Source organism: Pezoporus flaviventris, unplaced genomic scaffold (genome assembly GCF_033815535.1).
Source record: "Pezoporus flaviventris isolate CSIRO_AGI_PZ_B2104156 unplaced genomic scaffold, CSIRO_AGI_Pfla_v1 ptg000001l, whole genome shotgun sequence".
Classification (NCBI taxonomy): Eukaryota; Metazoa; Chordata; class Aves; order Psittaciformes; family Psittacidae; genus Pezoporus; species Pezoporus flaviventris.
This window is the reverse complement of record NW_026892549.1, coordinates 25,496,358-25,512,585: the sequence shown is the minus strand read 5'-3', so window position 1 is coordinate 25,512,585 and position 16,228 is coordinate 25,496,358. Positions and strand designations below refer to the sequence as shown.

The window sequence follows — 16,228 nt, the reverse complement described above, 5'->3', positions numbered from 1 at the left end:
AGGTGCGTAATTAATCTTTAAATAGTGCCAATAACTGCATGTAGGCTACCTCATGTTGATTGACGTAATAGCATACTGATTTCTGTCTAGCTGATCTGTGATAACCCCTGATGTTGGGTGAATTGAACTTCTGTGTGGAAAGCCAAAACAAGGTCTGAATTAAACCACCTTTCAAAACAGGTATCACAGTATCACACAGTATCACAGTATGTTAGAGATTGGAAGGGACCTCGAAAGATCATCTAGTCCAATCCCCCTGCCGGAGCAGGAACACCTAGATAATGTTACACAGGAATGCGTCCAGGCGGGTTTTGAATGTCTCCAGGGAAGGAGACTCCACAACCTCCCTGGGCAGCCTGTTCCAGTGTTCCGTCACCCTCACTGAGAAGAAGTTTCTTCTCAAGTTTAAGTGGAACCTCTTGTGTTCCAGTTTGTACCCATTACCCCTTGTCCTATCATTGTTTGCCACTGAGTAGAGCCTGGCTCCGTCCTCGTGACACTCCCCCTTTATATATTTATAGACACTGATAAGGTCACCCCTCAGTCTCCTCTTCTCCAAACTATAGAGACCCAGCTCCCTCAGTCTTTCCTCATAAGGGAGATGTTCCACTCCCTTAATCATCTTTGTTGCCCTGCGCTGGACTCTCTCCAGCAGCTCCCTGTCCTTCTTGAACTGAGGGGCCCAGAACTGGACACAATACTCCAGATGGGGTCTCACCAGGGCAGAGTAGAGGGGAAGGAGGACCTCTCTCGACCTACTAACCACCACCCTTCTAATACACCCCAGGATGCCATTGGCCTTCTTAGCCACAAGGGCACAGTGTTGGCTCATGGTCATCCTGTTGTCCACTAGGACCCCCAGGTCCCTCTCCCCTACACTGCTCTCTAACAGGTCATTCCCCAACCTATACTGGAACCTGGGGTTGTTCCTGCCCAGATGCAGGACTCTACACTTTCCCTTGTTATATTTCATCAAGTTACTCCCTGCCCAACTCTCCAGCCTATCCAGGTCTCGCTGGATGGCAGCACAGCCTTCTGGCGTATCAGCCACTCCTCCCAGCTTAGTGTCATCAGCAAACTTGCTGATAGTACACTCAATTCCCTCATCTAAATCATTGATGAATATATTAAATAATACCGGTCCCAGTACTGACCCTTGAGGCACTCCACTAGTTACAGGCCTCCAACTAGACTCAGCCCCATAGACTACAACTCTCTGGCTTCTCTCCTTCAGCCAGTTCACAGTCCACCTCACTACCTGATCATCCAGTCCACACTTCCTCATTTTAGCCGTGAGGATGCTGTGGGAGACTGTGTCAAATGCTTTGCTGAGGTCAAGGTAGACCACATCCACCGCTCTGCCATCATCCATCCACCGTGTTATTTCCTCATAAAAGGCTAAGAGATTGGTCAAACATGATTTCCCCCTGGTGAAGCCATGTTGACTGCCCCTCATAACCTTCTTATCCTTGATATGCCTTAAGATGGTATCAAGGATAAGGTGTTCCATCACTTTCCCAGGGATGGAGGTGAGGCTGACCGGTCTGTAGTTACCCGGGTCCTCCTTCTTGCCCTTTTTGAAGACTGGAGTGACATTTGCTTTCCTCCAGTCCTCAGGCACCTCTCCCGTTTCCCAAGACTTGGTAAAGATGATGGAGAGTGGTCTAGCAATGACTTCCGCCAGTTCCCTCAGCACCCGCGGGTGCATCCCATCTGGACCCATGGATTTATGGATGTCCAGATTGCTCAACTGGTCTCTAACCCATTCCTCATCGACTAAGGCAAACCGCTCCGTCGACCTGACTTCACAGTCTTCACCTCGATGTCCATAACAGGGTGAATTTCATCTTCAGTGTATTAAATTACAAGCAAAAATTTGAGAAATTATAGATAGTTTTAATATTTTAATCCGTTATGTTTCACTTTCCCCCCCCCCCCCAAGCATATAAATTGGGTGTTATGACCCATTAGGATAACTGACTCTATTATTCAGTTTTATTATTTTGTAATACCTGGTTGAAAACAATTGTTGACTTGATTGGTACATGTTCTTTTAGAAATATTTAAATATGAATCAATATAGTCACAAAGAATTTTGTAGGAAAAACAAAGACAAATGTGAAAAGACTACTTCTTACCTCAGTCACAGCTTGAATTGATGCTCCGTGCTTCAGAAGAAGTTCCATTACTTTCATTCTGTTCTTCTTGCAGGCTATGTGAAGAGGTGTGAAACCATTCTGTAAATGAGAAAGAACATACTTTTTGACACCATAGAAGTCATTAAAAAGTAAAATTGGGTATAGAATACACCATAACACATTCCTCTGTTTTAACAAAACAACTCACAGATTTGTTTTGACTAAATTTTTAATGTAAAAGAGAAAAAAAAAATCTGAAAAGAAAAAGACATATTTCATAGATTCATAGAATGCTTTTGGTTGGAAGGAACTTTAAAGCTCATCTAGTTCCAATCCCTGTTCCACAGAGGGGACACCTTGAACTAGACCAGGTTGCTCAAGGCTTTGTCCAGCTTGGCTTTGAACCCTGCCAGGGATGGGGCAGCCACAACTTCTTGGGATAACCTGTGTCTCACCACCCTCAAAGTAAAACATTTCTTCCCCATTTCTAATCTAAATCTACCCTCTTCTAATTTAAAGCACCTTACCCTAGTCCTTCACCAACTTTCTTGTAGTTCCTCTTTAGGTACTGGAAGGCTGTTCTAAGGTCTTCAGACACAGCCAGTTTTAGTGATGAAATATATTATTTTATTTATTATTATATTATTTTATACTATTTTATAATATTTCCTACTCCAATGTATAATGATTTTTTTTTTTTAAATTCTCAGTTCACCTAAAGCTGGCATAGACTTTGGTTTTGCTTAACATATTCACAGTTAACTGGTTGAGGTTTTTTGTTGGAGTTTTTTGGGGGAGTTGTGGGTTCTTTTTGGTTGGTTTTCTCTTGACCTTTCAGAATGTCGGTTAAAAAAAAAGCACTTTAGAAGTTCTGGTATTAGGATCTTTTTCTAAACTAATCTTACCACATTTTTTTTATTCATTACCTGCCAGTTTATGATAATTAAAATTTATTTGGCCCTTCTTTATAAAAGAATATATTCCATCTAATTTAGTGTGAGCAGGAAACAAATAAAACAGGAAAATAAGCTGTCCAGAGCATGCACAACTGGTACAATAATATTAGCACACTGAATGCTGATGCTCTTCTGTATATTCACAAAAAAAAAAAATTCAGAATAATTCTGAAAAGAGCTGACAGAACCAATCCCTCAGATCTGATCAAAATTAGCTTTTCTACCTACTATATAATAAAGAATGTTGTATGTTTTTGTAATGTGAGGTCAGTGTAATTGCGTGTTCCAGTTAAGTGTGAGCAGCTCTCAACTCTCTCCTTAGCAGTGGACAATGTCCAGGGTAAGCTCAGATGTGTGTCAAGGAAGAGTGAGCCTGAGCCCCAGACACTGCACTCAGGTTCCTTCTACTTAATCATCCTGAGTAGTGATCAGGACAGAATAGAAGGAAACACTAAAAGATTTAGGGGAAAAAGGAAAATTGTGGCTAAGTTACAAGACCAATGAAAAGCCACTGCCAGCAACTCTGATAAGCTAAACCTGATGATGATTTGATTATGTGAGAAGGTGAAAATAAATATTACAGGCTTACAAGCCTCCCCACTTGCTGGTTATAGTAAACAATCCCATATATCATAATGCCTTGACCAAAGACACCTGAAGACATGTTGAAGTGACACAAAACAGAGGGGCTGAGGGAAGGAAATCTGTGGAGCCTGTGCTGTTTTCAAGACAGTCAATCCCACCTGGTTTGTGAGGGTTTCAGGAGCTCACTTGGTATTTCAGGAACTGAGTAAGTTAGTAGCATCAGGCTGTGATACCAACAGGCAACCCAATTAATGTCAGAGCATAAATCTGTTACTGAAGAACAAATCAAAAAGACATTTTAAAAACAATGGATTGCAAATATAATTTTGAACAATGCAATAATGCCTTCAGTTTGTATTACAGTAACAGATTTTGTTGCTGAAGTTTTTAAAGTAGAAAGGCAAATTACTTCATTGAAACAAAACACCACAAATATTGGTTATGTAACTCATTCCTACTTTTGACTGCTTCACATCTTTGAGAGCTAGTAAAAATTCTCTCAATTTTAAAAGTTACTGCTTCTTTTCTCTTTACAAACATTTAGAAAATGAGAATTCTCTCCATACCGAAAACTACAGCAGTTATGCCTGCAGCTGCTTCATCTAGCCAGAATCACAACAAGCTACCAGGAGGAAAGAGAGCTCTAGGTACACTAGAAACTCATAAATCACAGTTGATCATCCATAAGCAAAGGTCTACTCCGACTGCATTATACATTATTAACACTTTGAACCCCGAGCATCCTCTCTTGGTTCTGTAGCAATACAACATATCCTCATGTTAACCATCAGCAGGCAGAAAATAACTCTCAAATAAGTCTCACTGCAACTTTGGAAGAATGTTTAGCTGTGAATAGTAACCCGCTGTGTACTCACCAGTGCTTTGGCATTAGGATTAGCTTTCTTGTCCAAGAGAACCTTGGCAACTTTATAGTGGCCACAGTGGGCGGCAACATGCAGCGCAGTCAGATAGTCATTAGTGACATCATCTACAGGCACGTTGTGCTGAATCAGAAGCTGAACACAGTTTAGATGATCTCCTTGTGTTGCCATGTGCAACGGAGACAAACCATTCTGCAAATAAGAAGACCCAACATTGATGGGTTATAGAATGCTCAGAGAAATGAAACTCCTCTGCTTTATTTTTAGCATATTTGTTGTATGAAGAATTATACGAGCCCAGAGAGCACCCAAAATAAACTTAACATGTTCGGTCTAACAATGAGGGTTCTTACTTTGGCAAAAGCTATGTGGAATTTGGAACTTATTTGGCTGGAATTTGTAGGCAGTTCAAGGTTAAAAAAACAGTCATACCATACCAGCAATGCTCTATATGTAGCTTATTTCAGCCAGCATAGCTCAGATAAATTGCTCTACTTAGATGAATTATGTAAAGAACAGTATATTAGGACTTTAAATAACCTAGTCAGGAAATTTCCTGTTTTTAAAACTCACCACTCTAATGTAGACTGCATATTCCTGGCATGAGAGAGTAGGTCAGAGCATCACTCAGTAATCACCCCAACCTTCCCGCATCCCTCCACTAAGTCTTTTCCAGAATTTGGGTTGTATGCATGCCTTACTTCATTACACACCTGTGTAGACTATTCTTCCCAGCAGCCAACATCAGTACAACAGCAAAAGTTTCAAGTGTGACTGGGATAAAAATATCTGAATGAGACCACTGTGATGGGACCTATCAGCAGCAGTGGTAAAGCTCTGCTTCATCATGGAAACACCTGAGAAATTCATATCCAGGAACAAAACCTGTACAAAGAATTGTGTCTGCAGCGCTCACAATAGTTAATCAACAAGCTGCCAACATACATTACATTTCCAGAGTAAAACCAGGAGATATTAATATATCATCTGTAAATGACTGACAGTACACTACGTTTGCCATCATGAAGAAAGTGAAACTTTTGCTCACAGATGTAGTGCCCTCGTGTGACAGCAGTTAGCAAAGGAGAAGGAGCAAGATAAAACTAGTTGAGGTCTCAGGCTTTCTGAAACAGATGATTTCTTTCTTCTCCCATATCATAACAAACATTCAAATTAAAGGTGGAAATACACTGTGAAATAATTTTTTAAAGAGACAAGCAAGAAGGATGTTGAAAGCAAGCAGCCTAATCCTGTCAGAATTTGAAAGCAGTTTACATTCAGTACTGAGAAGCAGACATTCTTGTACAAAGTTATTTCTTTCAAGATCATCTCATGGGCATCTCACTTGTGATTTATGTTGGCTTGGATAAGCCTCTCTCCCATTCCCAAAGGCTACTACAGCAATTATCTGCATGGAAGCTTGCTGCTAGCAATGCATTTTAAATGTTTTCACTGTCTTCTAGTGTAGCTAAACAGTGGAATAAAAAAAAAAAATTAATTTCCCTCAGTAACCAGGTTCCCCTGATAACAGTTTATAACTGATGATGGTTTTTAGTTGATAGTAAACATATACTGTTCTGTTCGATTTTTATAAAAAAGATCCTTCAGGTGAAAAGTGCCATTCTTCACAATAACAGCCAATAAAACACACTTACTGATGGAGTAAGAAATTGTGAAGATGATATGGGAGTCCCTTCCAGGACAAACTGGTACAAAAGAGGCTGACATTGATGGGAAAGAAGGGAAGAAGCAGAGCAGCCACATGTCAATTTGGGAAAATCAGCAAGATACTTGACAAAAACCTGTCACAGATGAGAAAAGCGCAGCAGCTAACCAGACTTTACACAAAAGAGCAAGAGATGAGACTGGATGCTGAAAAAGTTAATGAAGATAAAATATCACTGGGATACTGACTTTTGCTATGACCTAAACCAGGCTTGCTCTTAATTCTGCTGCTGTAGAAGATATTCTGCAATCTTACACAAGTCAGTTAATATTTCAGTGTGTCTTCCCATTTTTAACATAAAAATATTACATATAATAATGTTCTCCTGTCCAATATCCTTGTTGCAAGACATAATTTACCAATGACTGACTGTAAGAAGTGATTTGGTACTTCAAGATTGAGGTACTATATAAACACTGTTATCTTACTGCTTTTATGAAGATTGCCAAGAAAATATTAAAAGCTGAAGAACTTCAAGATGAACCAAAGATGTTGACAGTCACATGATACCTTTAAAAAACCCAGCCAAAACAAGCCACACAGAAACAAAAAAAACCCAGAAGATGACCATGGAGATGAAATAGAGTACTGAATGCCTGACTGGGTAAACAACATTATCACTGATACACAACTTATTTTGCAGCTGTACCAAAGGTCTTTAATCAGGGAAAGTGCCATTAAATCTGGGAAGGAAGGAAAAAAAAAAAGGAAAAGTGCCAAACAAGCTGCAAAAAGCAGTAATAAAAAAAGATGGACACTGATACACAGAGATGTCATTTCTCATACAGAAAATCACTGGCATACTCAGGACTAGAGCTCAAATTCTTTCAAAGATGTGCTCTATTTCCAATAATACATGATTTAATTTGAAGAGAATGGAGCCACTTATTTTTGCAGAGGAAGTACCATAGTTTAGTGCCAAATGAATGGATTCATTTATATCATCCAGAGGTATTGCTACTTCTTAGCTTACTTTCTGAAAACAGTAGAATTAACACAGCAGAAGGAAACTCAGGAAGCTCTCAACTTTCTTCTGTTCACTTTTTGACTCATATCATTATTTTCCTTCTGTCAGAGAGGCTCCCGTTTTGCTGAAGGTGCTTATATAAACCTCTTCAGGTAACTATCCAAAGTGCATCTTTCAGCCCTGGGCTATTTCAAACCCACTATCCCATGTTCCATCTGCCTGATTTTGGCTACTGAACTCTGAGCCATGCTGTGTGAATCTTCTCAGGAAGATGAACAAATTAAAAACCTACACGCCTTGAAAAGCAAGTTAAATTTAGGGATAACACCTGACAATACAAAATCCATATTAAAAAGATATGTAGTTCCTTAGGAGAGGTTCTCATTTATGATGGTGGAAACCAAATCAACACGATTTATGATTTGTTTTTTAAGTAATTAATTGAGCTACCAGAGAGTATGGAAGAGCCTTAGTCCCTGGAGTATGAGCTCTAGGCTCTAAGAGTGGCAGTGGTGTGGAGATGTGCCCGAGGGGCTCCTAGAGAGCCCCTTGCTGTCCCCTCCTGCTCGTGAAGTTTGCAAGTCAGGGCTGTGGGAGTTCATGGATACTCCACATGCAGATGATGGGTGGATCCTGTCTGTCAGATTACCCATGACAGCACTTGCCAGTGACTCACTGAGTAGAGGAAAGCTGGTGCCAACCTCCACAAACAAATGCTAAATATATTCCAGTAAGAGAGGGAAAAAAATGCAAAGAAGAGGGAGGAGAACAGCAGAATATAGAAAGGTGCTGAGACAGAATAGAACAGGATGACAGAAGAGAGAAAAGAAATAATATAAAGAAACAAAAAAAGCTGCTGGAAATATGTTGCTTACAGACTGAGAGAAAACATGTAGCGGAAGGTTATCTTGGGAAAGAACCTCAACAAATCTCACAACCCAAATGTCAGCCCTGAATGGGAGAGTCATGGATTGTTGTGGTGCTACATAGGAGGCTGCTGCACTGAGATTTAAAATCAGCAATAACAGCACAGCAGAGACCACCACCAGAAGAGCTCTGGCAAGTACATGCTTTAATGCCAACCCTTAGGTCTAAAGCAAACTGCACACCCTGACAGGTGATTTGAAATTCCCATGAAGAATTTTGCGTGATAAACTATAGGGAGATAGAAATTGGAGAAACTGGTAATAAGGCTAAGTCCTAAGGAAATACGAGCTGTCTCTGCAAAAGAGACATCGCTCTATTTTTCTCTCTTGTCTCTACTCTAGCCTTAGGGTAATTTGGTGCAAGCTGAAGTTATATTGTAATCGCCATATATTTATTCCAGGACAGATACAGAGATTTTTAACTACTGAAATTCTGAGGACTAAGTTACCATACATGCCTTTTTGGTTGGCACAGAAACCTTTTCTTGTGCATCTTGATTTAATACATTTTACATATGCAGACTTGCGCCACATACGGCATTCACTTCAGAGATCTCCCACACAGTTACTTTAAATAGCTATAAAATAGGAAAGTTATTGTCAAATCCTTAAATATATGAGACATACAGAATTACATAAAAAAAAAAAAGGTAGTACAAGGATTATCCCAGCAGAAAAAAACAGTACCAGTTACCTTGGTTTTGGAAAGAATAGGGGCACCACGATCCAGCAGCATTTCTACAACCTGTTCATGACCACTTCTTGCTCCACAGTGGAGGGGGGTCAACCCATCCTGCGGGACACAAGCATTATAATTGGTTAATTTCAGAGACAGCAGTAAAATCTTGTGCACTTTTTTTTAAAGTCCTATGATATCCAAAGGAACTAATTAATTCCTACAGGATGCTGCCCTTACACAACTGAACAGCCGAACCTGTTTATTTAAATGGACAGAGTACATTTCTAGTCTGATTTTCTAAACATGTAAATAGTCATATCAAATTGGTGCTCATGCAGTGGGCTACTTTCTGGCCTCCCTGTATATGCAAGTAAAGTGGTAAGTGCACACATAAGAAAAATATGAGATTGCACTTCATAGCCTGCATGATTTGGAGAAAACTGGGTCTTTCTTTTGTCAGTATGCATCAAAATCAATGGAAAATCCTTCAGTCTGAGAGAAAAAAAAAATGTTTCCACCTTAGGCTTTTTTTTATTACACTAATTTTGACAGGTGTATATTAGATGAGAAAAACATAACCCCAGGTGATAAAAGTGTGTTGGATTAACTCTGTCTCTTGTCTTGTAGACTGTACTTGTGTGCCTTCCAGGTGAATAACTGGTCTAGAGTCAAGGCATATTGTCAACACCTCTTTCATATGAGTTTGCTTAGTAATAGTTATCATCATATTAGAAATACATTCCTTAAATAAGAGGAAAATTCTCTTTATGATTAATGGAGTTATTCCAAACTGATTGGATTTGATTATTTTTTGACTTGTACCTTGTTTACAGTGCTCAAATAACCTGTTCTACATGAATACAATGATGAAAGATAGCACATATGCCTTGAGTAACTGTGAGTAAATTCACATGGAGTTTTTCAATGCTGCATACATAGTGATTGTTACCAATAGTGATATAATAGTTTCAAGAAAAATAAGGAAGAAAAATTAATGTTTTCAGAATTAGTAAGAGCAAACATTTGATGCAGTGTAAGCAAAACAAATATGCAGAAGATAGTGTGACACAGAAAAAATAGTGCATTTTCACTAAGTATGTCAAAAGAGGAGCTTTTATAAGAAAGGTTGAAACTAATAACAAAGAAAGAGAAATACTTCTTAATTTTCCAAATACAGGTCATAAAGGAAGGGGCCTTTTCCCAGTGCCTCTCGGCACTCTTACAAACACATACATTGTTTAAAACACATATGTTGTATTGTCTAAAATACATATGTCACATCATTTTTATTACAAGGATTATCTAAAATTTCTTCTCACACATCCTGTGCTCACCAATTCATGTACATGCACTCTGTCTCTGTATGATAGCAAATATTATTAAGATACCTTCTTAGATATATTTTCCATGCACAGTTACACTATCCTTTCTTGATAATTGTTAAAGTATTACGATTTGTCAGAACATTAGCTTAAGGCCTGCAAAGTGTAGAGGGCAGCCAGGGAGGAGGAGAAAGACTTGCACTCTCCTGCTGCTATTTTCTTGCCCTGCCCCAATAAGCCTATGAAAGATAGCAGACAGAAATCGCTGTTATTAACTTTTTCTGCAAGTGTCATTTAAAACTTGTATGGTTCTTGGGCATGTTCTTCCATTTAAAGTAAGGCAAATGTTTCTGACACAGATGAAGAAAAGACTTTGGTTCAGACTTAACTTGATCAGGACTCAGGGAGTCATTTGTTCGTGCAAAATGAACACAGTTTAGCTCACTATGCCTGTACTGGCATCTCTGGAATTGACGCTATTGTCATTTCTGTTTCTTTCTTTCAGCCCATGAAGTACAGGGAAGAGCATCTTATTAAAATGATACTAAACAAAGTAAAGACGTATTGCTCAAAAAGTATAAGTAAAGACAGAGAAAAAATTTCAAAACCCATGATTGGTATGTCTATCAGCTGAATTGCAAATGTGCTGCCATAGCTTCACAAGTATTAAAATAGGTAATGCATATTTCCCGTGCCAGTAGTTTCCACAGGCAAGGGCATAGCAAGTACTGAGTAGAACACAAACAACTAACATAAAAATATTGCCTACACAAAAACATGTATGGAAAATAAAATAAAAACCGGGAAAGCTAGGTAACTAGAGAACTGTAGGCAGGGGATGAAGATTGTGTACATTACATTGTTCATTCTTTTTACTTCTAGAATTATCACATTCTCCAGAAACATCAAAGAAATATACCCAAGATGATCATACACAAAACTAGACGTCGAGGAACATTTTCCTGATTTTATGCCCTTCCAACTCATTTCACCAACATACCAAGGGCAGTATATACCAAGCTCACAGAGGATGAGATACATTTGATCATCTTCAAGCACTAGATTAGCTCCTTAAAAATTACTTAATGGTCCCCAGAGCACAGTGCCCCAGCTATCTCATGGTGCCTATCCTGCAGCCCCCAGCTTATGCCTATATCTGACAAGGCTACTGTAGTGCAGGAGGCAGCAGTCATGCTTGGCCAGCTAAAGCTCATTCTGGTCCACACAGTAGTCACTACCACCAGATGCGTCACATGGCATGACACATTACAATGCAATGTAGGTGCTTATTGGGACAGCCGATCTATAGCTATTGTTGAGATTATGTCAGGACTCCCACTGTAAAGAGAAAATACACTTGAACACAGCCCATATAGCTGCAGAGATCTTTCTTTTTTGTATTCTGAAAAGTCACTATCTATTCACCTGGCTTGGTTAATTGCTACATGACACTTAAAGCATGTAAAGAAATGTGCAGAGGCAATCTGAAGAACAGATCACAGAAAGATTTTGTTTTGAAAAAGAGAATCTGATAAAAGAGACTCCCCTGAACTCAGCAAGGCTTCACTGATTTTGCCAGGAGATTTTCTAGTTGCTTATTTACTGTTCATGTAGACTATACTATGTGAAGCATAAAATGTGGTATGTGTATTAGGCAGCAAACTTGCTTTGATATGATAGCCTTCAATGGCTCAGAAAAACCATTACAAACAATTATGACAATAATCTGCATATTAAGGACTCTGTAAGTATGCACTGACATGACAAATCACATCTGTAATTGTCTACACCTCCTGAAAGCAGCTCCAGCAAAGCCAGCAGGACAACAGGAGGCATTCTGCTTAGGCACAAGCTTCCTGTAAGTATTGCACACCCATCTTGGGGACTGCTGCTCTTTCTTTAGCTTTTATTTCAAACACATACCACACCCCTCCAATAAATGAGATCTAAGTACTGTTACTGGCTCCTGTGGAGCCTTGGATACCTGTGTAGTTCCCTGATCTTGTTCCTGGGGTCACAACTGGCTTGAAGTTAGCAGATGATGGCGCAGACAGATGAACCTCCCTGCTGCAGTGTTTCCTTTCCACCGCATGTGGCTCTAAGGGCCCCCTGAGCAGCATGTGTAAGCACAGATCAGCTTCCCTGTGCTTTCCTAGCTACCCCTTCCCTTTCAGTGCTCACCTAGGATTTCCCTCACCTAACGGGATCATCTAGGCTGTACCCCAAATCCATGGCATCCTTAGGTACCACAACTCTCACATAAGCAAGCATCAGCTTCTAACCTAGTCTATAAGCAATGAAATTAAGAACAACACCCAGTAAAATCTTTACTGTGATGAAAATATTCAGCAAGGGCATGTCAGACTTTGAAACAAATCCCAGAGCCTGTCCATTGCCTTGGCAGGAGTGCAACTGGCACTCCACTCTCCTGAGCCAGAGGTAGAAGGCATGCTTCCCCAAGGGACCAATTACTGCTGCATCCAGGGTTCAGCATCCCCGTCGCTGCTTAGTGAGTCTCTGTGCATGTGCTTCAGCTTAGCAGGGCTCTGTATCTATGGTTCCTCCATGCTTTAAGTCTACTGAATTATTAATTTTATTGGCACTATTGCAAACTGCCCCTTCCATACAATAGGGTGACAAATGAGGTTTGCTCTAAGTGCTTTTTGCATGTGTAGGAAGAGTGCCAAGTCAGCATCAATCTTGTAGTTATTTTTTATCTTAATACATATGGCTTTTCTGGAGCAGCTTATGCATGATCTAGTGCACCTAAAAAAGCGTATGACACATGTTTTCATGTAGATATGAGTGTTGGCCTGTAAATTTGCTGCAAAATTGAAAGAATGCAGATTATATACACTGTTAATCCAGGCTAAAATTTGCTTGCTGCCTACTTCAGATACAAATTCACTTTGGCATATACAGTATTAGACAGCCAAAGCAAATCAAGCTAATTTAATCAACCTCTCTAAACTCTCTTCTTTTTAAAAGCCTTTTCTGGAAGACAGAGAAAACATAATCAGGGCAGCATTCAGTAAACATGTTACATGAGGCATTAATAGGTCTTTTAGTTAAAAGCATGAACAATAAAAGCTGCCCCATATGGACAAAAGCAGCACATAGTTTTTGAGGAGCGCCCTTAAGAATTTGGTGCAAAGCCCCAGGTGCCAGCTACTAGACATCTCACACACAAAAAGGACAGATAAACAGCTGGTTAAAATAAACAAAACAACATAAGCATGAACTAAAAGAAAAAAAAAACCCAAACCCAAAAATCAACCCCAAAAGCACATGGCTGGGTCTCAAATATTCGTAAGTTCATTTCTGAAAAATAACCTCATCTACTTAAACATTATCTCAACTCCAAGCTACAGTTTGCAGATGTGCAATGATATCTGTGGTGCTCATCAAATCCTAGTCCTAATGAATAGAGAGAAACTGGGAGCCTATGGATGACTTTTACAATGATTTAAACAGGATAAGAATTTAGCCCTTCACATTAACCTTTGTGCAGTTCAGCACTGCTGTTTCCAGGACCATCTGCCAGCAGCAAACGCAAATGCTCTTGGAAATGACTAAGGAAAAGAAATAATTAGTCTAACTTATTTAATACTCAGGAAAGGCTTTATGTGTGTCCTGGGTTCAGTAGTAGCTATAAAATATCTATAAGTATCTATAAAATGAGAATATTTGTGAAAAATAAAAATAGACATATACATGGAATGTATTTCCAGTACCCCATATAGAGAATGTATTGCAAGAACAGGGCACAAAATGACAGCTGAATAGCTGAAAATGTCACATCTAAGAGCCAGAATATCAAATCCTTGCCTTGTTAGTGTCTGCTCAACAACACAAACCAGTATCTTCTGCATAATCATTTAAAGGTGAAATACAGACCTCATACAGGAGAAATAAAGGCCTAGCAATTTCTTCATCTGAGCAAAAGAAAGAAGCAATTTTCAAGAATTTTTTGCTTTCATATGGGCACAGAACCTTTGCCATTCATCTTTATGGAGGTATTTTGTGTTCCATAACCAACATTTGTGGTAAATAATATCATGGTGTCCAAGACAAATACTATTTTAACCAAACAAAACAAAACAAATCTGCTCATCTCTTTAAAAACCTCTTTAAAAAGAAAAAAAGAGCATTCTCACATTTATAAATCTGGTAATAGGAGCCTCACTTACTTTCACGTGCAAATCCCACCTGTTTGCCAAGTGTGCGCATTTAGCACACACACCGGCCCCTCACAGAACACCAGGAGGCTGGGCTCTGACTGGGTATCCAGCTGATAAGCATGATTTGATACGTGTATCAGAAAGGTAGCTTTTACTGCCCTTTGTCTGTCAATACATTCAGTACTGGTGGTGATGTTGCAAAAGGATATGACTGAAGCTTTTGTCACCCTGTATTCATGTAAGGGCACTCTATGTCAGCGACATTAAAAAAAGAATGGTGCCTAAAAAAATGAAATGACAATGTTGACATACCTCAATTGTTCTGCCCTGGAAAACAACATTGGGTAGGGTAGGAATAACAAGAGAGATTTAGCAGGAACATGTGTTTTAACAGCTCACAATAATCTTCGCTATTGAATATGAGAACTAGGCAGACACTCCTGCAACAATGTCCTTTTTCCATCCAGCACCACATCACTTTCAGCCTTCTACTGCCTCTCCTATTGATTTGTAAATCCTCCCTGATCTGCTCCAGTGTTGCTCTTCTGTTTTCTCAGCCATGCAGCTGTCTGCTCAGTTCAGTGAGTCTCCTCAGCAGAGGCACACGCTGCCCAGACCACAGGCTGGTAAACCCTTGCCAGGATGAGTCAGTGATGCCAGGAGCAAAACTTCCACTTAGTCACTAACTGCCAGAAAATGATGCCTCTGGTAATGCCAGAGAAGTGAAATGATGAGTGACACATGTACAACACAAGCAGCAGAAGTTATGCAAATCCCTTCTTATTTATAGAGAGGATGGGTGTTTAGGGAAACAAGCAGCCTCTGGGGGAAGCCAGAAAAACAAACCGCCACTTCATGAACCGCTCATTCATTGCCTTTCACCTCACTGTGAAGCTCTGCCAGACTTTGGAGCTGTTAATGCTTCTGACCTCTTCCTGGATTCTGCTTCTGCCCCAGCCTATATTTTAAGTCATATAAATTATCCTAATGTCTGACCCATGAGCAATGTGGTACAGAAAATGAAGCAGATCACAGATTTTCATAACTAAAAGAACAAACTGGAGTCCAACTATTTAAAAGTAGTGGTCCCCCATGTTTTGGCTGCAGTGGGCCATATGAATACTTGCAGAATCCCTTCCCATGTCCCTTTCTCCCCGCTCTGGCAAAATGCACATCTGTCATGCTACCAAAATGTGTCCCTCCCCACTACACAGTAGGCCCGTGACCCTCAGCCTGGCAGACCCCATGTAGCCCATAGAAGACTGGTATTTTAGCTCATGTTCACGTTATCCATGAGAAGTCATCTCTCCTATATACCCCAATTAGAAAAATGAGAAACATTTTACAAAGAAATCACGGGTGACTTCTAAAGGTAAAACAGAAGAACAACTAAAGAAAAACATGTGGAAAGAATGAAGAGATGACAAAATAAATTGACCCAGTTTCTGAATTTGCCACAGAAATTAAAAAACACAACTATGCCTAACAAGCACAGCAGGAAATCTCAGAGACTGCTGAAACAGTGGAAAAGTAAACAAAAACCTGTGGATACAGTAATAGCTGTAGGAAAAACTGTTCTCAGGTTAAACCTTTGAGTTGCTTAGAATGATTCTGGTGGAAGTCTAAAAAATGGAAGATGGTTAGGTGATAAGCTAATTCACGAAAACTAAAATTATGAAAAAGCTACAGGTACAGCTCCTGAAGGTTATCTCACGTGCACAGGAACCTGTTGCAAAGACTGCCATGAGAGCCCACAATGACACCAGTTCTAGCTTTACTTCCAAATATTTGAACTTTTTCCTTCTCTTTTTGCCACTATGTAAGCAAATAAAATACCCATAAATTGTTCTGATTGGGTTTTAACTAC

At 39.7% G+C, this 16,228-nt stretch overlaps 1 protein-coding gene across 9 annotated transcripts in view; it reads right to left on the bottom strand.

Moving 5' to 3' along the window:
- Positions 1–16,228, bottom strand: part of ANK3 (ankyrin 3) — a 379,207-nt gene that overhangs the window by 104,951 nt on the left and 258,028 nt on the right. For all 9 annotated transcript variants that reach the window (XM_061449032.1, XM_061449040.1, XM_061449062.1 and 6 more), the window contains 3 exons: positions 8,874–8,972; positions 4,555–4,752; positions 2,139–2,237 (listed from right to left, as the gene is read on the bottom strand). In XM_061449032.1, coding sequence (XP_061305016.1) covers positions 2,139–2,237; positions 4,555–4,752; positions 8,874–8,972 — 396 coding nt within the window. The remainder of the gene's footprint in view (positions 1–2,138; positions 2,238–4,554; positions 4,753–8,873; positions 8,973–16,228) is intronic.